This window comes from Ustilaginoidea virens, chromosome 4 (assembly GCF_000687475.1).
Source record: "Ustilaginoidea virens chromosome 4, complete sequence".
Taxonomy (NCBI): Eukaryota; Fungi; Ascomycota; class Sordariomycetes; order Hypocreales; family Clavicipitaceae; genus Ustilaginoidea; species Ustilaginoidea virens.
The window spans coordinates 2,407,963-2,433,185 of NC_057319.1; the positions used below are offsets into that span (position 1 = coordinate 2,407,963).

The 25,223-nt window shown below is 54.0% G+C and overlaps 7 protein-coding genes across 7 annotated transcripts; 1 reads left to right on the plus strand and 6 right to left on the minus strand.

Annotated features, from left to right (window-relative positions):
• Window positions 1-989: 989 nt before the first annotated feature.
• Window positions 990-2,519, minus strand: UV8b_05089 (uncharacterized protein; the record flags this gene model as incomplete). The annotated part of the gene is made up of 3 exons (XM_043142587.1): window positions 990-1,297; window positions 1,369-1,516; window positions 1,620-2,519. The coding sequence occupies 3 exons, from the start codon at window positions 2,517-2,519 to the stop codon at window positions 990-992; spliced, it is 1,356 nt and encodes a 451-aa protein (XP_042998521.1).
• A 2,325-nt stretch (window positions 2,520-4,844) lies between these two features.
• Window positions 4,845-5,198, minus strand: UV8b_05090 (uncharacterized protein; the record flags this gene model as incomplete). The annotated part of the gene is made up of 2 exons (XM_043142588.1): window positions 4,845-5,029; window positions 5,111-5,198. The coding sequence occupies 2 exons, from the start codon at window positions 5,196-5,198 to the stop codon at window positions 4,845-4,847; spliced, it is 273 nt and encodes a 90-aa protein (XP_042998522.1).
• A 5,311-nt stretch (window positions 5,199-10,509) lies between these two features.
• On the minus strand, window positions 10,510-12,450 carry UV8b_05091 (uncharacterized protein; the record flags this gene model as incomplete). The annotated part of the gene is made up of 4 exons (XM_043142589.1): window positions 10,510-10,625; window positions 10,737-10,881; window positions 10,971-12,331; window positions 12,405-12,450. The coding sequence occupies 4 exons, from the start codon at window positions 12,448-12,450 to the stop codon at window positions 10,510-10,512; spliced, it is 1,668 nt and encodes a 555-aa protein (XP_042998523.1).
• A 3,450-nt stretch (window positions 12,451-15,900) lies between these two features.
• UV8b_05092 (uncharacterized protein) lies at window positions 15,901-19,505 on the plus strand (the record flags this gene model as incomplete). Its single annotated transcript, XM_043142590.1, has 6 exons — window positions 15,901-15,934; window positions 16,126-16,207; window positions 16,349-17,657; window positions 17,744-17,954; window positions 18,036-19,195; window positions 19,293-19,505. The coding sequence occupies 6 exons, from the start codon at window positions 15,901-15,903 to the stop codon at window positions 19,503-19,505; spliced, it is 3,009 nt and encodes a 1,002-aa protein (XP_042998524.1).
• A 739-nt stretch (window positions 19,506-20,244) lies between these two features.
• On the minus strand, window positions 20,245-21,105 carry UV8b_05093 (uncharacterized protein; the record flags this gene model as incomplete). The annotated part of the gene is made up of 1 exon (XM_043142591.1): window positions 20,245-21,105. One exon carries the CDS (start codon window positions 21,103-21,105, stop codon window positions 20,245-20,247), a length of 861 nt encoding a protein of 286 aa, XP_042998525.1.
• Window positions 21,106-21,585: 480 nt separating this feature from the next.
• UV8b_05094 (uncharacterized protein) lies at window positions 21,586-22,056 on the minus strand (the record flags this gene model as incomplete). Its single annotated transcript, XM_043142592.1, has 2 exons — window positions 21,586-21,800; window positions 21,936-22,056. The coding sequence occupies 2 exons, from the start codon at window positions 22,054-22,056 to the stop codon at window positions 21,586-21,588; spliced, it is 336 nt and encodes a 111-aa protein (XP_042998526.1).
• Window positions 22,057-24,117: 2,061 nt separating this feature from the next.
• On the minus strand, window positions 24,118-24,822 carry UV8b_05095 (uncharacterized protein; the record flags this gene model as incomplete). The annotated part of the gene is made up of 2 exons (XM_043142593.1): window positions 24,118-24,417; window positions 24,559-24,822. The coding sequence occupies 2 exons, from the start codon at window positions 24,820-24,822 to the stop codon at window positions 24,118-24,120; spliced, it is 564 nt and encodes a 187-aa protein (XP_042998527.1).
• Window positions 24,823-25,223: the final 401 nt, after the last annotated feature.

The window sequence follows — 25,223 nt, forward strand, 5'->3', positions numbered from 1 at the left end:
TGAGGCCCCCGAGTTTTTCCTGAGCTTGCAGCGGGGGGCCACGCCGCCACGCAGGAAGGTCGTGGAGGAAGGTGCGGGCATGCATGCATGGAGGAAGGTGCCGGCCACGTCCCACGTCGACCTCGGGCCATTGACTGACCATTGACCGACCACCATTGACCGACCATTGACCTCACCAGATTGACGCTTTATCCCCGCATCTCGATTCATCAACCAGCCCCGTTCATCGTCAAATGAGCCAGGGCAGGCAGAGCTTGGCCCTGGCAAGTTACAAGGCAAGGCCTCGCGAGACGTCCGTCTGGACTCTGGTGGCTTCCCGCTTTGCACTACCGTCTGGTTTGGTTGCTGTAACCGGCCGGTATGACCTGCAGACGGCTTTAGCTCAGGGCTAAATCCCGCGCCTTCATCAACAGCTATGTAGAACTTGGCCCCAGGCAAAGCGGGCAACTAGGTAGGTATGTATGTACTCACTCACTCCGTACCAGGCAGTTTATGCCGAGTCACGGATCAACGCCCCTGCATGGGAGGGCATGGAAGGGCCCGCGTGCCGGATGCCCTGGGCCGAAAACACCAGACACCAGCAAAAGAGAACCTCCTCTCGCCATACATAACCTAAGTTGACGCCACCGACGGCTCGTGCACGTGCAGCATGTTTGGCAGCAGTCAGATACATAGTCCACGTCCATTATTCCCTGCAAGCGCATCAGCCGCCCCGAGACTGTCTGTCGAGGACTGTCTGTCGAGGACTGTCTGTCGAGGACCGTCTGTCGAGGACCGTCTGTCGACATTTCAACAAACTAAGCAAGGTGACATGACCACATCAACTACTACTCCGCACGATTCTCGCCCCGTACATTTCATCTACAGATTCCTGGCGTCTCTCGCCAATCCCAACCCCAATCCCAACCCCAAAAAGTCTGGTAGATGACGACAACTTGACCGAGGGATATCGTGCTCTTATCCTCTCACCGAGAAATGCCATTCCCACTCTAAACCCTGGCATAGAAGCGCATTTGCGCTCCTCCCACGTCAAACACAGCCACTACGTTTTGGAGAAAGACATCTCCCAGAATGTACGGCCCTGACCCCCCACTGGCGATGGCGACGGCGCAGTAGCCCGTTGCAGGATCGATCAGGTCGCGGTACATCATATCCGCAGGATTGATCCAGAATTCAACCCCCGAGATGACCATGGCAAACCTGGGAGGTATTGCATTGCAGGGCGCAAAATAGGAACCCCACTGGTACATGTACACGGCACGAGGCTGGAAAGCCGCGGCCACCGCCTCGGCCAAGGCTGTTCACACACGTCAGCATCGAAAAAGTGTGCGCTTCACCCAGGGGCATATATATATTCGCCCTACTCACGTGGTGGAAGATAGTTCATGGTCGTCCCAGTGTCAACTATGTATGGGTATCTGGTCGTGTCACTCATCTGTCCCCACTTCACTCCATCCGGTATGATGGTGTAGAAGGAATATCTCCACGATGTTTCGGCCGATCCAATGAGATTTGCCTTGGTTGAAAATCTGTTAGTCTCTCATCCATTTGACCCGGCAGCAGGCACAGGCACCTGTGGCGAGCCTCGAGAAACAACTCGTAGAGCCGTCACAACGTACCACGATGAGGTCGGTTGCAGCGTAGTTGCTCGTGTCTGCCTTGACAGGTGGTAGACCTCCCCAGCCAATTATGCCATCGGATGAGTTTTTCAGCAGCGCTACGCTGAAGACAGGGTCCATGCTTCCTTGCATGATTGCGTTTGTAAGGAAAGGGACGTATTGGATGGCGTTCCAAGCCGCCTCGTGCCCAGTCTCTCCGTAGTAGGCGCTCGTGAGGGCTGGGTAAGCAAGGCCAAGTATGCCAACAGTCATGTTGTTCCCATGCCAGTATGTGTAGTTTGCAAGACCAGCTTGCTGGCCAGAGACGGAGATTCCGCCGCAGGCAATATCAGAGTAGCCCATCGGGCCAGATACTTTCTCTCCGGAGCCGTATTTCAGATGGAAATGCAGGCCGTCAATCGGACCACCGCGGAAAGACTTGATGTGAGGCCGTCCGAACCCGCACTCTTCCTGTCCGTGTTTAGCCCCTCGACCGTCATGACACTCAAAGCTCTCCTCGACGGTCCATGTGTCAGAACTACCGGTATCTAGAATCAGCCACACCGGCACGCCGTCCCAGCCGCACTCGATGGCGTATTGTGTGGAGAAGTTGCCCGCAGTGCTGATGTTCTGATATGTATGCTGGCCGTGCGATGGTGGTGTCCGAAGCATGCTTCCCAGGCCAGAGACTGCAAGGGCGTTGCTCGACTGTCCCTTGATGCCCACAAGCCTAGAGAAGCGGGTTGTACGCCCATCGTTGCTCGGAGAAGACAAAGCTTTTGCCCGCTGAAACGTGAATCCGTTCAACGGCTTCGATAGGTCCCAGGCCAGGGGTGGTTCCGGCGTCTGCGACCTCGTGCCTGTCTCGGCGGACGCGAGCAGCGCCACCAGACCATGGAGCAGAGCCGTAACGACTAGCATTTTCAAATCCGGACCGTACGGACTTTTAACAGCTTGACGATGATGTAAAACAGAATCGGTCCTTTGCAGGGCGCCGCAACCAAAGCTGACTTTTTTTTTTTGAAAACCAACGAGGCCCAAATTTGGGAGTCGGATGGATTATAACAACAAATTATCGAGGGCGAGAATGAAAGACAAACAACAGAAAATGAAGAAATAAAAAAAAGGGGGGAGGAGGAGGAGGAGGAGGAAAGCACCAGACTTGGGACACTGCCAGCCGTCCTACCTGGCAGCAACTGCTCAACGGTCCGTCAGGGTGAAGAACAGACAGACTGGGAGGAACCCAGCGAGCGGCTTTTGAAACTGCCGGCATGCTGCTTCCCGCAACTTCGTCTACAGCTAGCTTGTGCTTGGGCTCGAAACAAGTTTGCTCCGTATGGACCCTTTTCCGCAGCTTTTCCCGTTGCCCGTTGCCCGTTGCCCTTGCCCGTTTCCCGCAGAGTGGGATAGCTTGAGGCAGTCTCCCAGCTTGTGCAATGGCGATCAGCCGGAGACTGCGCTTGGAACAGGCCCTTCCATGTGTCTGGTTTCCTTTCCATCGACACAGCTGGGCCATTGCATGGCTTACCACAGCAAGAAATCGTCGCGCCGACCCGCACTCTTCTCAAAGCTCTCCCAGCATGGCATTTGACGAGCTCCCCACCGAACGAATACCTGCACCAGGCGTCGTCGCGCCTGTGAAGGCGCCACAATCGCACCACTTGAATCTTGCCTCGCATTACCCGTTGCTGTCGCCCCGTGCGCTGGCGGACAAATCGATGCCGTCATGTAACATGCGGTCGGCAAAGCAAACAAAAAAAAAAAAAAAAAAAAAAAAACGTCTCAGCTCGTGGACCAAGTGTGATACACACGTTCTTGGCTGGAGAGAAGCTGGCATGTCATGTCGTCCGTCTGGCATGGCAGTGCGGAGAGGTATGATACGTGCACTGTGACGATGCAGTCCTCTCGGTTTTACAATCCACCCTCAGAGGGCTCGGCGTCTGCTTTGCGAAGCCAACACTACCCATGGGTGGGATTCCACAGCTAGGTCGTCGGAAATAGGTTTCCTAGGCCTGCTGCTGGTCTGCAAAAAGTTCATGATTCGCTGCTGAGCTCGGATTCTGGGCCTGTCTAGTCCCAGCGCGCGGTGCCCCTTTCCGCGATGGTCATTTGGCCGTAGTCATTTGGCCGTAGTCATTTGGCCGTAAGTCATCCGAGATGCTTGTTCGCTGACTTGACAAATCTTCTCATGTAACAAATGGTCAGTTTTTTTTTTTGGAGTGATATTGCTTGGTGCTTCTATTATTTTCTTTAGCTTTTTCGTACGTTTCTGTATTTCTCCCGGGTTACCCCAGGACATGTTGCTCCCATGCGTGTCAGGGAGGACCGACCATGCATGACCAAAAAGGAACGACATATTTGGCTGGCGTGTCTCTCGCCCAATCAGCGAGTACGCACCAAGAAGAACAAACACAAGAGATACTCCGTACACTCTGGCTGTACATCAAAGCTGCCGAAGCCAGCTGTTTCTCTCCGAAGTCGCACAGATCAGTAATGTGTGCGATGGTGGAGGACCCTAAATTGATGCTGAATCCCCTGGTGCCAATATAGAAAGCACAGACCTGCCCCATGAGAAGCCGATACAACATGAAGCCAGCGGGATCCGATGGTCCGCTGGCTGACCTGGCCGTAACGGAGTTTGTACTATCAAGGCTGCCAGTGCCAGTGCCAGTGCCAGTGCCAGGCACCTCCGTATATTCACCTTTACCATTAAACAGGCAAATGCCGAAACATAGATTAAAACGAATAGGGATTGAATGTAACTCAAGATTAAAGCATTCGTAAAGCCGATAAAAGTGGGACAACGGAGGGGGAGTGGCCAGCGTCCCCACAAACACCAAACGCCGGAACCGAGACATGTTCACCGTGATGCGAGAATCACGCTTCAAAACTCCCTCGCCATGCCGTGGAAAAAATAAAATCGAGAAAAGGTAGGTAGTCAACGTAGTGTCGGAATGGGTTCCTTCCGCCTGTCGCAAGACCCTGGTGACGAGCGGGGTCCAGCATCGAAATCAGAGGTAGGTAGACGGGAACCATTATTGAGGGTCCAAGAAAACCGAGGCTCCTAGACGATATGCCAAAAGTACAGCAATGTGGTGAGCACGAATCCGCTAGGCTCAACTGGGCAACAGGGGAGAGAGGAGGAGAGGAGAACAGAATCGACTTTGGAGAACGACGAGTATTGACCCGCGGCACTGCCTCTTCTGCGAGTATGAGCCATGCATTTTGTGAATAAAGGGCTCCTCGTCAAACTCTTTGCTTCTTGCGTTGGCCCTGCGGTTCTTCTGTCTCGGCTCCTCGCTTCTCGGGCGTCGGGTGCGTTTCATCACCGACATCTCCAATGCCTTCGTCCTCTTCGGTGCATCGGTCACATTCTTGATCGAATTCATGCTGTTCAACAAATATCCCCGATTCGCAGCAGCCAAAAGACCCTGCATTCTTGGATTGTAAGCAGGCAAGTTGCTGAGATAAATCCTCCCAGGTCTGCGACTCGCCACAGCGTGTGCAACTACCTGAGAAGACGAGTAGGCGACACATGGTGCTCGTCGCTCGAATAGACGCGGAGATGGCAAACGGCGGCGACTTCAAAGCCCCAACCATGGGGAAAAAAAAGAAAAAAGAAAAAAAAAAAAGAGATAGAGAGGGGGGGGGGGAAGACTTGGGCCAGGTGACCACCGCCTGGTGGCAATGGTGAAGGCGACGAGGGTTGTCGTCGCTGGAAGCCCCGATATTTTATTCAAGTATCGATATCACGGCGGTCCCCCAAGTTTCACTGAATGTCGGCCTGCCCACCCCCCAGTAACGACGATGCTTGTCGGGGGGTTTTGGAACTGGAGATCACGACCAGCAGCGTGCGCGCGTTGGACGAGACGGGGTAACTTGTCGCAGGGCCTAGTTTGACCAAGATGAAAAGAGTCACTCGAAGCTGGCGCCAAGGTGAGTCGATAAACGTCTGGTGGGAAAATAACTCGATGGCGACTTGCAACGAGGAATCAGCCCCGCGAGCGGTTGACAGGATTGATATTGATTTGCTGGTCCAGCAGCAACCAGGACAGGGAAAAACAGCGGGTGCATCCGTTCTCATATCCACTGGCGCCGCTTATTTCCTACTCGAGAAAAGAATGGGCAAATGCACTCTGGAGGCAAAGAGAGGGGGCAGAGTGTGGTGGAGACTTGGGGGAGACCGAGACTCTGGAGAGAGGTGGGCAAGTACTGTGCCTTAGGTACCTACCTACAGTACCTACGGGTACCTTACCTAACCAGAGGTACTCAACTGACTTTTCAAAGGATCAAGGATGCATAACAATAGCTGGTCCACATGGTAAATGTCGCTCACTGCTTCGCTCACAGCTTGCGGAAGGCCATCTTTCGCCCTGATGCCAAATTCAAGGAAGCTTCGGACCTGGCACCGTGCGGAGTAGAATCGAGGCAGCTTGTTGAGCGACGTGACAGGAATGTACCGCCTGGTTCGGCTTAGGCCCGTGATGCACAATTTCACAAACAAAGTCCAAAGTCCGATTTTGGCTGTCAAGGTCTCTGAGAATGCTTGTGGCCCAGCTCGTGGCAAAAGCTGTGCCTCTGGCCAAAAAAAAAAAAAAAAGAAAAAAAAAAAGGGAAAAAAAAAGAAAGAAAAAAAAAGAAAGAAAAAAAAAGGCAGAGGGAAAAAAGAAAGAAGAAGAGAGGGTGGTCGCCGGTTCGTTTCGAGTGGCTCCGGGAATCGCTGCGTGAACCAAGACGCTTTTGACTCGTCAACTTGTCGCAATTCGCCACCAAAGCTTAGCCCGCCCCCCCACCTTTCCCCTACGGTGCTATGTGCTATCAAATTGATGTGGTATGTACGGAGTATGCTCCCAGGGACCTACGGAGTACGGTATACGGAGTACGATGTACGGAGTACGTAGTCGCATGGACTCCGTACTACATACAGTTCGCACGGCCCTGAAGGCGGTCTAGTAGCTGACCAACCACCAACCACCCAACCATTTTTGTCAGCGGACAACGAGCTGGTGGTACGCAGCAGGAATCAACTGATCCGTTCGAAAACTTGGCCTTTTGCAGCTAGATTGGGCTAAAGCGGTTTTGAAAAGGGAGCAATGAAATCATAGCTGGGGAAAAGGGACAAGTAAAAACGTTGCTTTGGTAGGGAGTCTGGTGGTACCCCAGCAAAGCAGGGAAACGAGATGGTCTGGATCTGATTGACAATTGAAGCAACATCATGAAGGGAATCAATGCCAATTACCCACTCCGTACTCGAAAGGTACCCCTTACTCAAGGCTTGGGCGCACCAGACTCAAGTATCGCCTGGTCGAACGACCCAAAGGGACCTTGCAGGATAGAGGGAGTACACGCCACACAGGTCAGCCAGACAAATACCACGTCACGACCCTTGCATTTGCCCAAAACACACACAAGTCCTTGTTTAAACTCGGCTGCTTCATGCTTCAGCACAGAACAGGCCCAGGAAAGACGGATACGCGGCACGGGAGACGGGCCAGACGACGAGTTGGACGAGTTGGGCCATGTCAAGAAAGTCCCACTCTCTCCTGGGACATCCATGAGCTATGTATGCAACGGCACGAAACCATCTGGAAGAACAACAACGACCGGTGTTGAGGCTGAGAGAGTTTCTTTTTCCTTTTTCTTGACAGGGGAAAAAAAAAAGGGGGGGGGGGAACCACGTCACCCTTTTTGTATCCTCCCGCACGATAGAGCAGAACCGTTTTTCGTTTCGTCTTTTGACTTTGTTAGTTTCGTCCCAAGTGGGCAAAAAGTTGGGCACGGTAGCCGCCATTACGAGGCAGTGCCGGGTCGACCGCTGCGGCAAGGCAAACAAACCTTCAATGGTTCCTCGGGCACCGGCCAACCTCTGGCTGACCTGCCGGAGCTGACGTGACCAGCCGCGAGGCCTCCCTGGCACGAACTAGTAAAAGGTTGAATCCAAAGCCGTTTCACCTTTGACCATATGACGCGCATCCTTGCACCTGCCATACCGAACTCGGCTCGTTCGGGGGGGGGGGGGGGGGGGGGAGCCAAGGGACCCTCGCGAGAAACGAGGACGGACAAGCCGTCGCTAGTCGACGCCTCTAAAATGGGCCAGCAGCCAGCCCTATTCTTGTGGGCCAGTCTGCAATGGCAAGCCGATGGCTTCGCAAACATGCTGAGTGCCAAGCTCCCGCCGCAACTCCTGCCGAGGCCAAGGTCCAGATCGTACGTGCGTGTGTAGCCCGGGATCGTTGTCCAACGCCCTCGCCTTGGGTGGTTGGACGAGACAGACGGGCTGTGTGCCAGACTTGCTTGGGTCTTGGTGCCGTGCATTGCCGTCCGCCGAACATGCTCGTTTGCTAGAAGAGGGGGGCTGGCTCCAGGAAATCCTCTGCGACGGAGTTCGGCATTCATGGCGCGTTGGTGGCACGGTTCACGGTTGCGGTGCCGCAGTCGGCAGATGCGCAGATCCTGTGCGACTGTCTTGGCGTCGTCTGCCAGATGCAACCCGTCCGTCTTTGGCTGCAGGTCGGTGGTCGGTGGTCGGTGGAGTGGGAGGGTTCAAGAGAGCAGCACATGGTTTGTTATTGGCTGGGTTGAGCTGGCAAGTCTGTATCAACTCCAAGAATTTGAAGTGAAGTTGTATTCAGAGGTACATAAGTGAAGCTGTATTCAGGCACCCAACGTAAGGTAAGGTACATAGGTACCTATGTAGGCACCTAAATCACCGAGCACAGTAGGTAGGTACCTAAGGTAAGCATTCGCCCGCCACTGTGTGTATACAGCGCAGGTACTGTGTGTCGACCACGGCCCGCCCAGATCAAGTCCCAAACAATGTCCAAGATGATCGTCATCCCACGGCGAGGACACCAACCCAAAAGCATGGCGGTACGAGCAGCACCGAACTGCAGTCAAGGCTTGTCTCATTCTAGAGACCAGACCAGCAAACATGCCTCGACTGCGGAGTACAGCGCGACAGATTGACACGCCTGGCTAATACGAGGCTCAGCTTCGAGGACCAAAGTCGCCTGGTGTCACGGTCACGCTTCCTGCACGGCAACGCCTGCGACAACGCGTGTGCAACCGTCAAAGCGTTATGCGTTCGTTGCGAGACATGGCCGCGAGGCCAGTGTCACGGTGGCACGATCCAAGGCGGACAATTCACAACAGAAGAAGGAAAAGTAAGAAGGAGTCACAAAGGGATACTGGATTCCAGCGTACCCAAAGTCACCAGACATTATTCTCACGTCCCGCCTGATTTTCCCATGGCCTACAAAAGAGTTTCCCCCCCCTTGGATGAAAAGCAAAGAGTTAAAACGAAGAAGAAAAAGGAAAGGAAAGGAAAAGAAAAGAAGAGAAAAGAAAAGAAAGGAAAGGAAAGGAAAAGAAAAGCTATAACACATCGTCTGACTGCCTCCCGTGGCTTCTCCTTGACCTGATTTTGCGTAGTCCATAGGGTCCCTTTCCTTATCCCTAACTACTGCTCAAGGTATATCTACACAACGTCTGTGTAGATCACAGACAGCAAGCTCAGGAAAAAAGCAGACGGAATAAAAAGGGGGAGATATCTTCCTCAGCATATCAAAACAAGTCCTGGCATGGCCAAATTGGAGTACCAGCAGCACGCATGGCACGCCTGTGGAAAGGACACACAGGCTCGATGCCACGGTCAAAGTAGAGATCCATATTCAGTAGAGCCAAACTTTCAGAAAGCAACCCAATCGACCGGGCATGCAAAGAACAAAAAAATTTACTTTACCGGCCCTTGGGAGTCAGCTAGCTGGTCGGTCCAGATGAAACCGATCAAAGACGTTCACCTCGGAAGACTTCTGGAATGAGAGCATCCAGAGAGAAGGGACGCATCGGTCATATCATGGCCGGAACGCTTGCGACGCGTCTGCAAAACCTCGCTCGGTGGCGCGCTGGCAAGTAAACTGTTAGGATGACACCAACGAGCCGGGTCAGATCAGTAGAGGCGAGTCAGACCGCCTCATGAAGTTGCGGGAAACCAAAAAAAAAAAAAAAAAAAAAAAAAAAAAAAAAAAAAAAAAGAGTCAGCAGCAAAAAATCGGATGCCAAAACACTGGTCGCAAGCCGGTATCAAGGCAGACCCCCCCCCCCCCCCCCCCTTTCCCCCCCAAAGGAAAAGTAACAAAAATGAGAGAAAGAATGAAGCACATCATGATGCGAGGGAAGAGGTGCCTACGCCTGAGTGCCTTAATGGTATGCTTTCCTTTGTATATCGGAACACACGAGATTATCAAGTAGCATGTCCAGACATGGTACAACACAATGATCTAGCAGCATTTGTCCGATGAGAAGAGACTCGTGCGGTGGACCTTGTCGCCACGGCGATGCCTCAGTCATTCCATGATGGGTTTCTGTCAATAGCGTTTGGCGTTGCACCAAGGATGGACGCAAGAGCAAAATAGCGGAAAAGGCGACAGAAAAAAGACGAGGAAGAATGGCTGTACTGGATCGAACCCCATCAAAAGCAGCTTGGTCAATAAAAGAGAGAGAGAGAGAGAGAGAGAGAGAGAGCAGCTGTGACCCAGTCATCATCATGAAGAAAGTATACGGTCATCAAAGGCGCACGTAGGTCGCCAGCCCGGGGAATATGTCTTTGTCGTGTCTGGTTTGATGCGCAAAAGGCGACAGAGGCGAGGCGAGGGGGAAAGAAAGAGAGAAGAAAGGAAGCAAGTGGCAAGGTCAGAATCTAGAGCAGCAAGGTTGCACAATCGGGCAAACCATCAAGCGTTTGCACGCGGCGGCTGGCGTTTTCCGGTTCAAGTACAAATGACATCAATCAAGGAATCTCAGCTGCATCTCGCGCCGCGCACACCCACACAGCCACGAGCTCGATCAAAGTCACCTAGTCAAGATGTGCAATGTGAATTCGACACCATGGAGATTTGGATGGGGTTTGTCATCACGAAGAGCCGGGAGCTGGGGCGCCTGTCGGTGGACCGTCTCCAGTTTGCTGTTGTTGTTGCTGGTACATGAGAGACTGGTACCAGAGAGCGACGTAGTTCTGGTATCCCCCGTCTGAGTCGAAAGAAGAAGAAGAAGAAGAAGAAGAAGAAAGAAAGGAAGGAAGAGGTGGAAAACGTCAGCCTCGCAATAGCCTGGGAGCTCACGCACACAGGAGATACTTACATTGAGCGTACGGATCCGAACCGTCTCCGGATGTTGCTCGAGGCGGGTTAGTAGACGAATCGTGGGCTTGTGATAACGACGGTCGGTCCTGATCGTGGTGGCCGCGATTGCGAGGAGGTGCGCTTCCGCCACTGCCCTTTTGGCGCTGATGAAAACTGTCAGTCCGTCCGTGATGGAGATGCGTCGTCGTCATACAGGGTCGTCGCGGTGGGGAAAAAGTTGTACATGACATACCACTGCATCAACCTTTTCATCAATAGCTTGTTTGGCTCGCGCGATACTATCTCGTGTGCCAATCAAGGCAATTTCTCGCTGAATCTCGCCAGGGCCCGAAGACTGGGCAACGTTTATCTTGCAGCCAGTATTGTTCTGCATCTCACGGATTGTTTCACCACCTTTGCCAATGATCATGCCCACAGCATCAGACGGCACGTAGATGGAGTCGGTGACCTTGTCTGGCCCAGCATTACCTCCCATATCCCTTGCCAGGCCCTGAGAGCGGGAGACGACAGGGGCTTCCTTCTTTGCACTAGGGCCGTCTCCTCTTGTGTCACTATCCACGATTTCCATGATGAAGTCCTTTGCCCGCGCGGCAGCCTCCACCGTGCCGATGAGGTTAACGGGCCGCAGTCCGTTGACACTCTTTGACTCTCCCACTATGTTGATGTGACAGCCGGATCGTTCTTGCAAGTCACGGATGGTTTCGCCTCCGCGGCCAATGATTAAACCCACGGTACGGTCAGGAACCATGATTTGCATGTGGTCTTCGCCTTCTCGCAGAGCGGCAGCGCCGCCCTTATCGGCATCGCGGCTCTTGTCCGCAGGTCTATTCAAGGCCCCCATGCCACTGTCTTCGATTATTCGATTAATGGCAGACTTCACATCAGCACGACGCGGTCGAGGACCAGTGATCCTACATTGACGAAAGGGACCACCATCAGTGGCAGCGAGGAACTGCACCCGACAATTTGTGTCGGCCTCGATGCGACGCAAGTTCTCACCGAGGCGTCCAATAATGAGTCCTACCAGGCTTGATTCAATTTGAATAGTCTCTGAACTATCATCTCCTCCACGTAGAGGTGACCGATCTCGGCCGCTCCCCCCGCCGCCGCCGCCGCCGCCGCTGCCGCCGCCGCCGCGAGGGGAGAATCGGCCCCTGGATGGTGGTGAAAACGAACGATCTCTTCCATGATCCCTCCCATGACCGCCTCTACGATCGTCCCTATAATCGCCACGGGAAGGGGATCGAGATCGCGAGCGACGATAACTGCGATCGCTATTCCGTGAATCGGAACCGTACGCAAGAGGCCGGTCGTACGACGAAGCGCCCTTCTCTGCAGCATATGCTCTTGCCTTGGAAGCAACATCGTCAAAATTCATTGTGCCAGAGTTTACCGGGCGAATGGCGCTCAAATCAACATTTCCGCTGGCGGCCGGAGCAGGAAGATGGCCAGATGCGGTGAAGCCAGGAGCAGCAGCTGCAGGAGGAATTTGGTATGGAGGTGGCTGTGCGGACGAAGATGGAGGAGGATAAGCCTGCCCAGGCGGTGCTGGTGGTGTCTGCGACGGCGTGGTCGCAGGCGGGCGTTGAGCAGCTATCGAGAGCATTAGTTCCCCAAAATAGGCGCGTATTGACCTCTGAGCACGATGGAAGGGTGACGAGTATACCTAATGCTGCAAGAATGCTCTGAATGTCGGGATGTGATTCAGCCATTGCGGTACAGGTATAGAAGGTTTGCGAAGCTCAAGTGACTAGAGAATGACGCGAGCATGAACGCGCAGCAAAGGGAGAAATGATGGCGCCACGGCCAGGGCAATGTCGCGACAAGAAGCGGACGGTTAGGTGGTGATTTGCCCGAGGTCGGCGGAGGGGAGCAAAGGCCGCGAAAAGGCCCTGCTAGGACGAACAAGAAGGGGGGGCTGGAAAAAGACGCTTGATGAACCACGATATGCTTGGTGGCTGATGTGTGGTGGACGGCGAGTTTGTGAATCTCATGATCAAAGAAAGTCGCTTCCAAGAATGTCGCATAATTTTTCCAGGTACTCGATGGATCGGGCCGGAAGAATAAAGCGGCCGATGGGAGTGGATCGCATGGAGGTGAGGTGCCTACCAGTCAGGCAAGCATACGTATGTGTAGCGTCTAGCGGGGAGTTGCATACCTTGGGTACTTCCCACCTTAGGTACCTCCTAAGGCACCTACCTCCTGGGACGGATTATTGATGCCTGTACTCGGTACTATTAGAGAGGGAGGCGCAACCAGTTGCTGAAAAGCAGTTTGCAGCCGCAGGGCGCAACCCACCGCTGAGCCGCTGACCCCTCGCATCTGCGGAATACTTTGCAACGTTGTGCTGGCAAGTTAGGTACCTAAGGTACCTACCTTAGGTACATAAAAGTGTCAAATCATTTAGAGGGTCGAGAGTATTTCTTGGGCATGTGCACTGTGTGTGCTTAGTGCCCAGTGGGCTAGGTACCTACCTAGGTACCTTAGGTACTAATGCCGCGGTAGATGGATGGATGGTTACGGGAGGTGAGGTACATGTAGGAATGTGCTCATTCGGCTTACCCTCGAATGTTTTTTTCTGATATTTATTTTTTCCTTTTCTTTTTTTTTTTCTCCAAGTCGTCCACAATGGCCGATAATGCATACCTAACCCAACCAGCACCCTGCATGATGTCTTCATGTGCTTCAAACGTTATCCGTGGTTACAGCTTCCTACGTTATGGCATGCATCGTCATGTGCTTTGAGCGTTTTTTTCAAAACGGGTTTCGGCCTGTGTGACTCCTGTGGCCCCCTTTGGACCACGGAACCGTTCTGTGGAGACAGCATGGCAGCCGTTTGTGCCGAACCAGATGGACACGAACGGGCGTGCGATTGCGTACCAAGCGTCGCTACGGAGTACGGACTGCCGCAGCAGCAAATGGCAAGCCACACGGAGGACTGGACGGACGTACAAGTGTTGCACGAGTAACAAGATGCTCCTACTCGTGGCTCTCCAGTCTTGCTTTGGGTTAGAATGTTGGAACATTTTCAGTGGCACCGGTCGACTAATCTTTGGAGGCCCAGTGCCATGACGATCAACGAATCCCCAACGGGCTTTCCGAACTGCACAAGGGCGGGCTTGGCAGGCCAAGGAAGTACCGTGTACGGACGGTAAAGGTATTGAATGACGCGGCCTAACCGATGGAACTAATGGAATGGCCGTTATTTTTCCCTCCATTTCCTTCCGGAGGCGAAGGCCTGCTGCGCGCCGAGTTATCCGGCAGTGGGCACTAGATTGGCGGCTGGCCGCCTGCCTACTTGCGACGTGTGACTTCGTCTTCCATCAGTTATATCCAAGACTTCACACTTCTCGTGCCCGCCAACATAATAGTTTGTCGAGACGCCACATGCGAGCGATTAGACGCGGTAGTATCTGTGTTCTTTTCCCGAGTCCAACACCTACGCCGCAGTTTTTCAAACAACATTCGCCAGGGCCCGCGCACACTTGACCGACAAAGAGAATTCACAGACGGAGCGAAAAGTACGTCGTGTCGTATACAGCAGCCCCCTTACTTAGGCTTTGCGGAAATCCGAAATATCGTAAATGTGCACTCGGATCCTCGTCCAACACCGGTGCAAGCACCAAACATATCGAGGAAGCACCAAATGTTTTCGGGAAGACTGCCCCGGCCGAAGAGATGAGATAGTTGAAGACTCGGAGAACTGCCCGCAATGCGAGACGAGAAAAAGGTTCGCGTCGTCGAGATGGTGCTCGGTCGGTTGCTGCGCGTGCATGTGAGGAATCAAAATGCCCAAGCATGTCCAAGGATATTGATCAGGACTGCGTGTGGAGGATCCCATCATGGGTTATGCCGGCACACCATTCCTGATTCCGTGCGAGTATTCTTCTTTTTTTTCCCCTCTCTTTTTTTTCCCGCTTTGCCTCTTTTCCCTTCCCTTGGAGCAGGCGGCGCGCGCCAACGCAGCGATGAGAAGTTATACGACACGACATCAACTTTTGCAACTGGGCGATTTAAGCTTCGCGGCCATCCGATCATGCAGTCGCTACGTCGTGTAACCGGCATTTCTTGAGCTAGATGCCTCGGATTGCAGGAGCTGTGCCGGGGTTTGGTAATGGCCGTCTGCAGGGGCAGTTGCAACGCTGGCAAATTGCGTGGAACCAGAAGAACCAGACAGGAGGCATGGAGGCCGGATAGGTTTAAACGGGCCTCAGGCAGTGGCGAGTTTGATATGGCGTGTTCGGAATCAAAACCTATGTCAATCTCCTGATGAAAGGGAAAAGGAAAAAGGCTGGGCAGGGGGGGTTAAGTCCAACGCGTAAGGCACGGAGAAGCTCGAGGGATGCCGCTTCCCCCTCTCAGTCGGTAGTTTGTTGATGATGCAGGCCTTGCTGGATATGGTCAATGGTCTATTGAACGAGGGAGCATAACACGGAGGTACATGAGAAAAGAGATCTCGGTCATGGATGTCTGGTGTGTGCTAGAAACTTGAAGAGATGGGGGCAATCATGCCTGGTCAAACCAGCTTGGGAATGAAGCATGGCGGTGGTGGTGGTGGTGGTGGTGGTGGTGGTGATGATGATGATGATGATGATGATGATAATGCATGGGGTATTGCGTCATGGCTTTGTACGGGCAAGTGGCAAGCAAGTGCAGCAGCCATCAATTAATCCATTCGCGACTGCTGCCCGGTGACCGACAGCTTGACAGGCGAACAAGGAAGGCGCAATGAGTACTCCGAGTCCGTACTCCGTACTCCGCACGTATAGCCTTCCAGGTTCCAACGCCCAGGCCCCAGGGCGTCAGGGCTCAGACCGCCCCTCCCCCCACCTTCCCTTGCCGGGAGGCAGGGAATTCAACCGTCGGCGACCAGTACCCCGTTGAACAGTCCCCGTTGAAGGTTGAAAGGCTGAAGGCTCCATGCCAACGAACGAGGGGCGGGGCGGCCGGGGCTGGCCTGCCCCCCCCACCTGCCGACATCAACCATGGGCTCTCGTTGACTGGGCACTTACCTACTCCGTACCCATCTTTTACCTCCTGGTTCGGGTGATTGCCCGACCTCCTCCTGCCTACCCTCTAGCCCAAGGCACCAGCCAGACGGATGTTTGCATGTGCTCAGCCAAACAGCCCTCTGTGAGCTGGACGGCGCATTCTTCCCTGCAATGGCCAAAAAGGCGCGCCAAAGGATCAGTTATGGTATGTCTCCCTTTTTTCATCCAACATGAAGCCATCGAACCCATCCGGGCCGTTTAGGCCGTCTAAGCCGTTTAGGCCGTTCAAACCCGCTCTGTGTTTCTTTTCTGTGTGCGTCGTTGGAAAAAAAGCCATCGCCAGTCACATCCTCTCCTTGGCTTTTTGCTGACAACACCGTACTCTTGCTATTGTAGTTCTAGAGAATGCCAAATCCTCCGTCGGTGGCCATCGGCTTGGCGTAAACGGGCTGGCTGTCGACGTCGACAACAGCATACTGTAAGCCTGTTGTCGCCAAAGCCCGTGTTCCTCTTACTCAACACGCCGAATCATTCCCCCTCTTCCCCTTCTCCCTCCCTCCTTCAAGAATGAAACCTGTCTTTGCCACGATGTCTGTACTGATTTTGTTTGCCTGAAAAGATATACTGGTGGACGGGATGGCATCGTATGTGCATGGGACCTTAACCTCGACCTCCAACGGCCCGTCGGCGTTACCAACGGCTTGGACTTGGAAAATGTCAAACAGCCTCGGACCGAATTCCGTGCCCAGGCTCATCCTCATACACACTGGATAAATGACATCACCTTGGCCCAGAATAATTCCGCCCTAGTTTCGGCTTCATCCGACCTCACTGTCAAGGTATGGCGTCCTCACTCTGAAGAAGACAACGCTCGAGCCGTTGCGATTGGAGAACACGCAGACTATGTAAAGTGCGTCGCGACCCCGCCTGCTTCCCTCGGCGCCAACTGGGTCGCTTCCGGTGGACTAGATCGAAAGATATGTCTGTGGGATCTCAACGGAGCTGGAAAGACGCTCGAGGTGGACGTCAAAGGCGAAGACATTCTCGAGAAAGGATCGGTATATGCCTTGGCAGTCAGCCGGGATATTGTGGCGAGTGGCGGTCCCGAGAAGACGATTCGACTCTACGACACTCGTACGGGAGACAAGGTCTCCAAACTCGTCGGACACTTGGACAATATTCGCTCCATCCTGATTGACGATTCCGGCGACGTCATATTGAGTGCCAGTGCCGACAAGACCATCAAGATGTGGAGCGTCAAGGGTGGTCGCTGCATGTACACCTTTACCATGCACGACGATAGCATCTGGTGTCTATACTCGGACGACCCAACCCTTGGCGTTTTCTACAGCAGTGACAGAGCTGGCCTCGTGGCCAAGACAGACGTTCGCGCAAGCATGCACGATCTGGACAACGGCCTGAGCTTAGCTGTAGCGCAAGAGCATTGCGGCGTGTCCAAGGTTGTCGCTGGTGGCGGTCACGTTTGGACAGCCACCAACCGATCATCAGTGAACCGTTGGGGAGACGTCGACACAAGCTCGGACACGAATCTACCACAAAGATTCCGGCATGAACGGGCGGAATCCATCACTTCCACTACATCTCGTCAAGCATCAATGGCAACTGAGCAAAGAGCGGGAAAGAAAAGGATAGAGCCAGAATCTATTTTGCGAATTTCCAACACGGCCAGGTTTCCTTTGCGTAGCGCCTCAGATCTAGAGTCAAACACATTCACCGAGATGCTGACACGTCGCGGATCTGAAGCCGTTGTTGAGCATCCAGATCCCGTAGTGAAGCCAATCCATGAAGCGCCCGAGTTTACGATTGAGGGCCAGTTTGGACTCTTGAAACACAAGATGCTGAACGACAGAAGAAGACTCCTGACCTTGGATACGGCCGGTGACGTTCTTCTGTGGGATCTCCTCGAGGTATGTGTATTTTTTCTTCTTCTGTTTCGTCACAATGTTTTGCCCCACTTGTGATTGCTTTTCAAGTTCTAATGATGGCCGCTCAGTGTAAACCCGTTGGAAGCTTTGGTAAACAGCATTTGGAAGACGTGGAGGCTGCGGTAAATACCAGGGAAGCTGTAGCACCCTGGTGTTCAGTTGACTTGAGCTCTGGCAATTTGACTGTTGTCCTGGAACCCTTCAACTGTTTTGATGCCGAGATCTACGCGGATGAATTGAGATTGGATGAACCCATAGATTTTAGAGAAGATCAGAGAAGTAAGAGACCATGCATTTTTCTTCTTCCCTTTACCCGTCTTTCGGAAATGCAATTACTCATCATTAACTTGACCAATGCAGTCAGTCTTGGGCGTTGGATTTTGCGATATCTCTTTGCGAATCTTATTGACGAAGAAATCAAGCGAGATGAAAGCTACCGGCAAAAGTTGAATGAACAAGTGGCCACGAGCCAACCAGCCAGTCAACGCCACGCGCCCAGGTCGATCGATCTTCCTCGGGCGAGTACCATGGAGTGGGAAAAGTCGGACCTAGTGACGACGCCGCGAGCGAACGGCTCACAACTACAGCTGGGAACTCCTGGTTTGGGGATAGGTCTTGCAACACCCTGCGCCGGTGCCTCATCGCTCCCTGGCGTTCCGGAAGAAGCAGTGTCGAGCCCTTGTAACCCCCCCATGATGGCCAAGGACGCATCCGCGGACAGGGACGATTACTTTGCCAGCGGCAACACATTCTCACCGGGAATAACGGGCGTCGACTCGGCAGAGGCAAAGACTTTGCTGGAAAATGGCACCGAAAGGGGCACGGAAAAGGCCAAGGACAAGGCGGATGACACAATCAAGTCTCCAGGCACCACGTTTGGGAAAAAATTCCGCATCTCCTTTGGCAGCAAGAAGCTGGGTCGGTCACTGTCACAGGCAACACAAGAGAAACCGGCGGTGGTTGACGAAAAGGCCGACGAGTCGGAGTCATCATCTACCAACGAGAAGGAGGTGGATGACAGCTTCTTTGGCGTTATTCAGAAGATTCGCAATGACTATGAGAAGCAATTCGCCGAGAACCCCGACAAGGCGGTAGAGACTCGGATTACGCCGAGCCTCCCGAATGAAACACCAGTGTTGAAGCTGCCCGGCGGCACCAAAATTATCATCCAAGAGGAAACTTCGGGTGGTAGCGCCAACTTGTACCAAGGCACAGTCGCAAACGTCGGCAAGGATGCCGACGTTATCGAACAAAAGGCGCCCATGTGGCTGGGTGACGTGCTTCTGCAGAATATCGTTCCCTTCAAGGAGCCGGTAAAGATATCATTTGTCCTTCATCCCATGGGCGGCTTGCCAGCCCTCTCTCCGGCGGACGGCAACAACCGACTCAATGCTAACAGGATGCTGCGTGTCAAGAAAATTCTGGCCTATGTGGCAGAGGGAATCGAGGACCTTGGCGAAGAAGGGGAGCCGAGTGAGCTTGCCCCAGACGAATATCTCGAGCTGTACTGTAATGAGCAGGTACGTCGACGACCATTGTTCCTGTGGCTGGACGAGCTAACGGTTTTTTTTTTTTTTTTTTTTTTTTTTTGCCTTCGGTCTTTTAAAAATAAAACAGTTACTTGACCCCTTGATGAGCCTTGCAACGATTCGCACTCACGTGTGGAAGAGCGGTAACGACGTTGTGTTGTATTACAAGGCAAACGGGCGCAAAGAGATCAAGCCACCCAAGCCGGCGGCGGCATCCATGATTCCAGCAGACACGCCCGGAGCCCCAGGCCCTATAACAAATGCCCCTTCTTCCCAAGCCGCAAACACAGCGGCAGCATGAGTAGACGGCCTTGCGTGGTGCAGGTCACCAAGGAGAGAGCAGACGTGGATGTGATGTGCGCATCATGGCCGTCTTTCTTGCTTTTTATTTCCGGCATTTTTATCGTTCCGTCACTCTGTGACGGCTGTCTTTCCTTGAGTCTTTTTTTTTTTTTTTGTTTTTCTCTCTCCAACACACATATCACGATTCGCACGTGTTTGAAATGTCAAATCACATGTAAGCAGTAATTAGTGGCAATACCCCTTTCAGCGCCGTCATGTAGCGTTACGGCTCGAGTTAGTTTGGCTTTTTTTTTATTCTGTACGTCTTTTTTTTTTTTCCCCCAGTGGTCTCTCCGTTTTGGCTGGCTGTGAAAGGGCGGGTATGACGAGCCGCCACAGGCGCAAGGCTCTTTATTATTCTGGTTTTGAGCTCCCTCGTCTAGAGTGGCTGGCAGTTGTTGTCAGACTCTGGTAACTAGGTATCGTGCTGTTTGGTTGCGACTCTGAAGAGCCCCACGCGTCGTATGGTACAGTGCCCTCGGGTGATGTTGCTGTGAAGGCGTACAGACTGAGTGATGAAGCATCGTGCTCCGTGCTGGTAGGGAACCAACCCTCTTGTCCCCCAATACAGAATCGTTGGCATTCTCTCCCAACAAAGAAATGACATGATGGCTGGCAGAGAATGGCAGAGAGGAAAAAAAAAAAAAAAAAAAAAAAAAAGGGGGAAAGAAAAAACAAAAGAGGAAAAAAACGCCCGTTTATGCAATGCTCCTCGCTGTGTTGATGGCCCACTGATAGCTCCCCAGGAAAACGGCGCCGCCGACAGATATCCACGTCACCCGGGGCACCAGGCCGGCGAAGAAGGGCCTGACGCCCTCGTCCCTGAGCATCCTGGCGGCGACGTCGGCGACGGACACCCTCACCGGGGAGAGCATGACGCGCGTCTTAAGCACGTCGAGGGGCGTGGTGGCGGCGGCGGCAGCGGCGCCGGCGACGCTGCCGAACAGGGCGCTCTGCAGGCCCGACACGTCGGCGTGCTCGCGCTCTCGCTCGCGGTCGCGGTCGCGGTCGGCGCCGCGGCGGCGCGCCCCCCAGGCCTTGAGGGCCTCCCACAGCGGGAACTGCACGACGGTAAAGGGCACCTCGCGGAAGACGGTGATGCCCCAGCCGCGGTAGAGCTCGCTCCGCACGGCGCGCAGGCCGCCGGCGCGGCGCAGGGCGAGGATGGCGCGCAGGGCGGCGGCGGACCTGCCGCCGTGCAGGCCCGCCTGGGCGCGCTGCTTGACCACCTCGGTGGGCACGCGGACCGCGCAGGCGGCCACCTCGCCGGCGCTGGCGGCCGCCATGTTGGCGACGGCGTCGGGCACGCGCGGCGACAGCAGCGCCTTGACGGCCTCGTAGGTGGAGAAGAAGACGGCGGCGCCGGGGGCGGACCCCACGACGGCCGAGCCGATGCCGCGGTAGATGCCGGAGAAGCCGCCCGAGGGGAAGAAGCCCGCCGACGACTGGAGGCGCGTCTTGAGCGTGTCGAGGGGGAAGAGGGAGAGGTCGACGGTGGTGCCGGCGAGGGCGCCGGCCAGGAGGGCGGCTTGGAACGTCGGGGGAGGCGAAGCGGACATTTTGTGCGCGCGCGGGAGGGGGGGGGGGCCAAGCCCCGACGGTGCTGCTGCTGCTGCGGGCGGCTTCTTGCTGCTTGCTGCTGCTGCTGCTGCTGCTGCTGCTGCTGCTCTTGTCAAGAAGTTGATGATGATGATGATGATGATGGGGAATCGATTGTGCAGTTGTGCAAAAGTCAACAGGCAAAAAGGCGGCATGGGATTCTCTTATCGATAAGTACGGTGACTGCCTGCCTGGGTCTGGGTCGACGGCTGACCGACAGCTGTCGACACGGGCCCTTGGCCTTGGCCTTGGCCTTGGCCTCGCTCGGTCCAACTCTCGTCGCATTGAAACATCGACCGACATGCTTGCCCCTTTTTTTTTTAATTCTGTTTTTTTCGTCTCGCTTTCTTGGCATCCTATTCCTGACCTGACAAACACCGGCGACATGTCCAACCCACCCAAAGGCATCCACCCAGAGCCATCCACCCAAATACACCCGCTCACATGCCGTCCCTCATGCTGGTGCCAGACTTGCTCGTCTCCTCAGCCGCCCGCTTGGTCCTCTCCTGCATCGCCGCCACATCCTCCTCGGACGACCGGTCCGCCCGCACAGCCTCCTCGCTGTCCGAAGCGAGCTCCGGCTTCCAGTGGCCCGACCCCTTCTTCTGCTTGTCCAGCGAGTCCTTCTTGTGCTTTTCGTAGTCGGCATCCGTCTCTGCGAATCCCCCCCCTCGACCTGATTAGCTGCCGGGACTGGTTGGAGACGAGAGAAAAAAAAAAAAAAAAAAAAAAAAGGGTGTGAAAGAAGGGAGAAGGGAGAAAGAAAGAAAGAAAGAAAGAAAAAACATACGGCTGGAGGACTCTTTCAGACCGAGCCGGGAGCTCGTGCTGAGGGAAAACCCGCGTCTCACAGCAGGCTGTCTTGCCGCACGGAGGCCCTGAAGGCCGACCACGTTGCGCGCCGCGTTCATCATTGCTAACCACTCGCCACGGGGGGGTTTTCTCGTGGCGTAGCGTGCGTGTGTCTCCCGTTGCAGAAGATTGCGTGCGGTGCGGTGCGGTGCGGTGCTGTCGCAGTGTGAAAAATGCTGACTGTTGAGCCAAAAACGGCCAGCTGGATGGGGCCGGAGAGGTCTTGCAGACACGGGTTGGTTGTTGGTTTGGAAAAGCAAGAGAACCGAGAACCAAGATGAGAGAGCGCAAGAGTCGGAGGTGCAACAGTCAAGCAAGTGAGCGGGAAAAAAGAAACGCGTTGACCCCCAATGGAACAATATTCATCTAGCCGCCTGGCTCCTTTCCTCCTGCCATGCTCCTGCATCCTCGATCGGAGTCGGATCGAGATGGGGGAGATGGGGAGATGGGGGGATGGGGAAGGTGGTGGAGAGGTCGTGACGTCACCATTGCGACCGGTCCGCGGGCCAAGGAGAATCGAGACGATTGGGCGAGATGAACGAGGAGGAACTGGTACGGAGTAACTAAGTCAGTCAGTGGTGCGAGCATCGTCCGACGTTCGTCCAGCGAGCTGCTTGGATGAAATAGGACGGGCCGAGGGGGCCGAGGTGGCCGAGGTGGCCGCGGTATCGCAACGTCAACAATACGAACAGCCGTTTCCATTTCCAAGTACTCAGAAAGACACCAGCAGATTGGCAACACCAGGGCAAAGAGGCCCGCTTAATCCCAGACACCCCGACCTGCAAACCGCAAACCGCAAACCGCAAACCGCATACCGCATACCGCAACCCGTGACCCGCAAAACCCAGACCCGTGTCGTAGTTGAGCCGCCCTCTCGATACAGTCCCAGATGCCTTGGCAGATAGGAAAAAGAAAGAGAAAACGAAAACAAAAGAGGCCCGTCCCCCAGCGTGAACGCGACTGACACCCCCCCCCCCCGGACAATACCGATTCAAAGTCAACCTTCCCTGATCAATGACACAACACGACTCCCTGGCCATGACTGAAACCTTGCCTAGAACAGTAAACCAGAAAAAGACAAAAAGCCCAGTTGCCCCGTTCCACTCCACTCAAAAAATCTTATCCTAACAAAGATCGTCAAAGGCAGGAAACCCGAACGAGCCACGCAGAGAAAAGCCAACTCCTCGAGAAAACAAACACAACAACGGGTCCCACGTCGACAAGGCGCCCCAAAAGACATATAAGCAATAAATCTTCGCCATACACTTCTTCGCCCAAACGAGTACAACCATGACCGTAGGTGATTCCCGAACCCAAGAGAATATAGAAAGAAAAAATATAGAGAAAATCACACTTCCCGTTACCCGGGCGCATTTTGAATGCGCCGACTCTGCTTTCTATATGTTCTTTTGGAATTTGTTTTTTTTTTCTCTCGATAAATTCGTGATGCCGAGACCGGTATGATAGGGGGTGGGTGGATATATTTTCGGTAGAAGAATAGTCGTTCGTCGCAAGAAAATGCATAAATATCGACCCAAAAACATGCAAGACCACCCTAGGTCAGCTCCCATATCCTGTAGCATGGTGATGATGCAAATCTTTTCATGCGAAAACGCCTCCGTTCGTGCCATAAGCCTCATCAAGAGGGGCAGACACCTGACCCGCAATGCAATGAAAACAAAGGAAAAGTAGAGAAACTAGACAGAAATAAGTGACTTGGTTTTCTCGGGTTGTCCAGACCGATGAGCAAGTCCTCGTTGTGAGCCTGTCCATGACAAGAGTGGGGTTGGAGCGTGGTGAAGCGTGCATATACAGGTTGACGACAGGTAACAACGATCTGCGAATTGAGAGTCAACAGTCGAGCCAACTCAAGTCGAAAGGCGTCCATTTCCGATGGTTGCGGCCAAAAGGAAGAGCGCGCCATCACTTTCTTAGCATGTTCTGCCTCCGTCAAATGTGCCCGCCAAGATGAACAGCCGCCGCACGGGAAAAAAAAAAAAAAAGGATGAAAAAGAAATCGAATGGGCCGTCGTATCATACAGCGCACCCGAAGCCTACGATAGACAATCGGGTCGACAAACGTATCCATCAAGGATGCGTGGCGTGACTGGGGTATAAGTCTACCATCGACGGCCAAGGACTTGCTGAATGGCGGCGGGCGACACTGACGGAGGCGGGCTCGACATGCTGATTCCAGTGACGGGATTGATGATGGGAATGGCGTTGCGTCCCCGAGTGGCGGCAGGTTGATGTAGCTTCAAGCCGGACTGCTGGTTCTGGAAGCTGGGGGGGATGAAGGCAGCAGAAGTCGAATTAAGGGAGAATCCAGGCGCCACGGTTTGGGGTCGTTGAGTTGGCGAGGATTCGGGAGAGTTACTGGCGAGAGACGAGCGTTCAGAGGCGCTTGAAATGGAAACCAGCTGTTGAAACGACAATGTCAAGGTCTGGAGTTAGACACCACACCTTTTATAGCTTTAAGAAGGTAGGGTAGGGTAGGAAGGGGGGTAGGAAGGGGGGGGGGGAGGGGAATGGGAGCTACCGCTGCTACCAACAACACTCACATCGGACTCGGTTAGCAGACAAGGGCAAAACTCCATATCGTCTTCGAGATCAAATGAGCGACCGGCTTCAAACTTTGTGCGAAATGCGGAGATGGCGGTGGAATCGATGAGGTCTTTCATGCTGCGAGCGCCTCGAAACTGTCTCTGGGTGGTTTGTGATACTGACAATCGCGGAGCTCCTCGGCGACTTCGATGACCGCCATGGTTGTGCGTGACAGAAGTGACATGAGCCGCTTGCGCGTTGTAGTGATAGTATGCGGCCATGGTGATCAATCTTCAGCACGATGGATGTTGTTCGTGAATACGGTACGTTATCTACAACCCGAGGGTTGCTTTTTTGGAGGGAGTCACGGTGGTTTTGTTTTGCCCAGCGGAGCTCGAGATGCAACGGCGGCAGTGAGATGAGATTGGAATTGCCAAGGCAAGATCAGACGAGGTATTAAATGGAGTAGAGAAGAGAAAAACCAAAGATGTACTGTAGAATGGCGATGAGGCGGGAAGGCAGGGGGGAAGAAGGGGGGGGGGATAATGGTAAAACAAAGCGGAGGCGAATGCTGAAGAGGGAGGGAGTGAGGGAGCGAGGTTGAAGAGACGAGAGATGCAAGGTGGTGGGAAAACAGTGAGAACAGTTAGCAGTTGTGGTGCGTGGAGCTTCCAACGAGCGC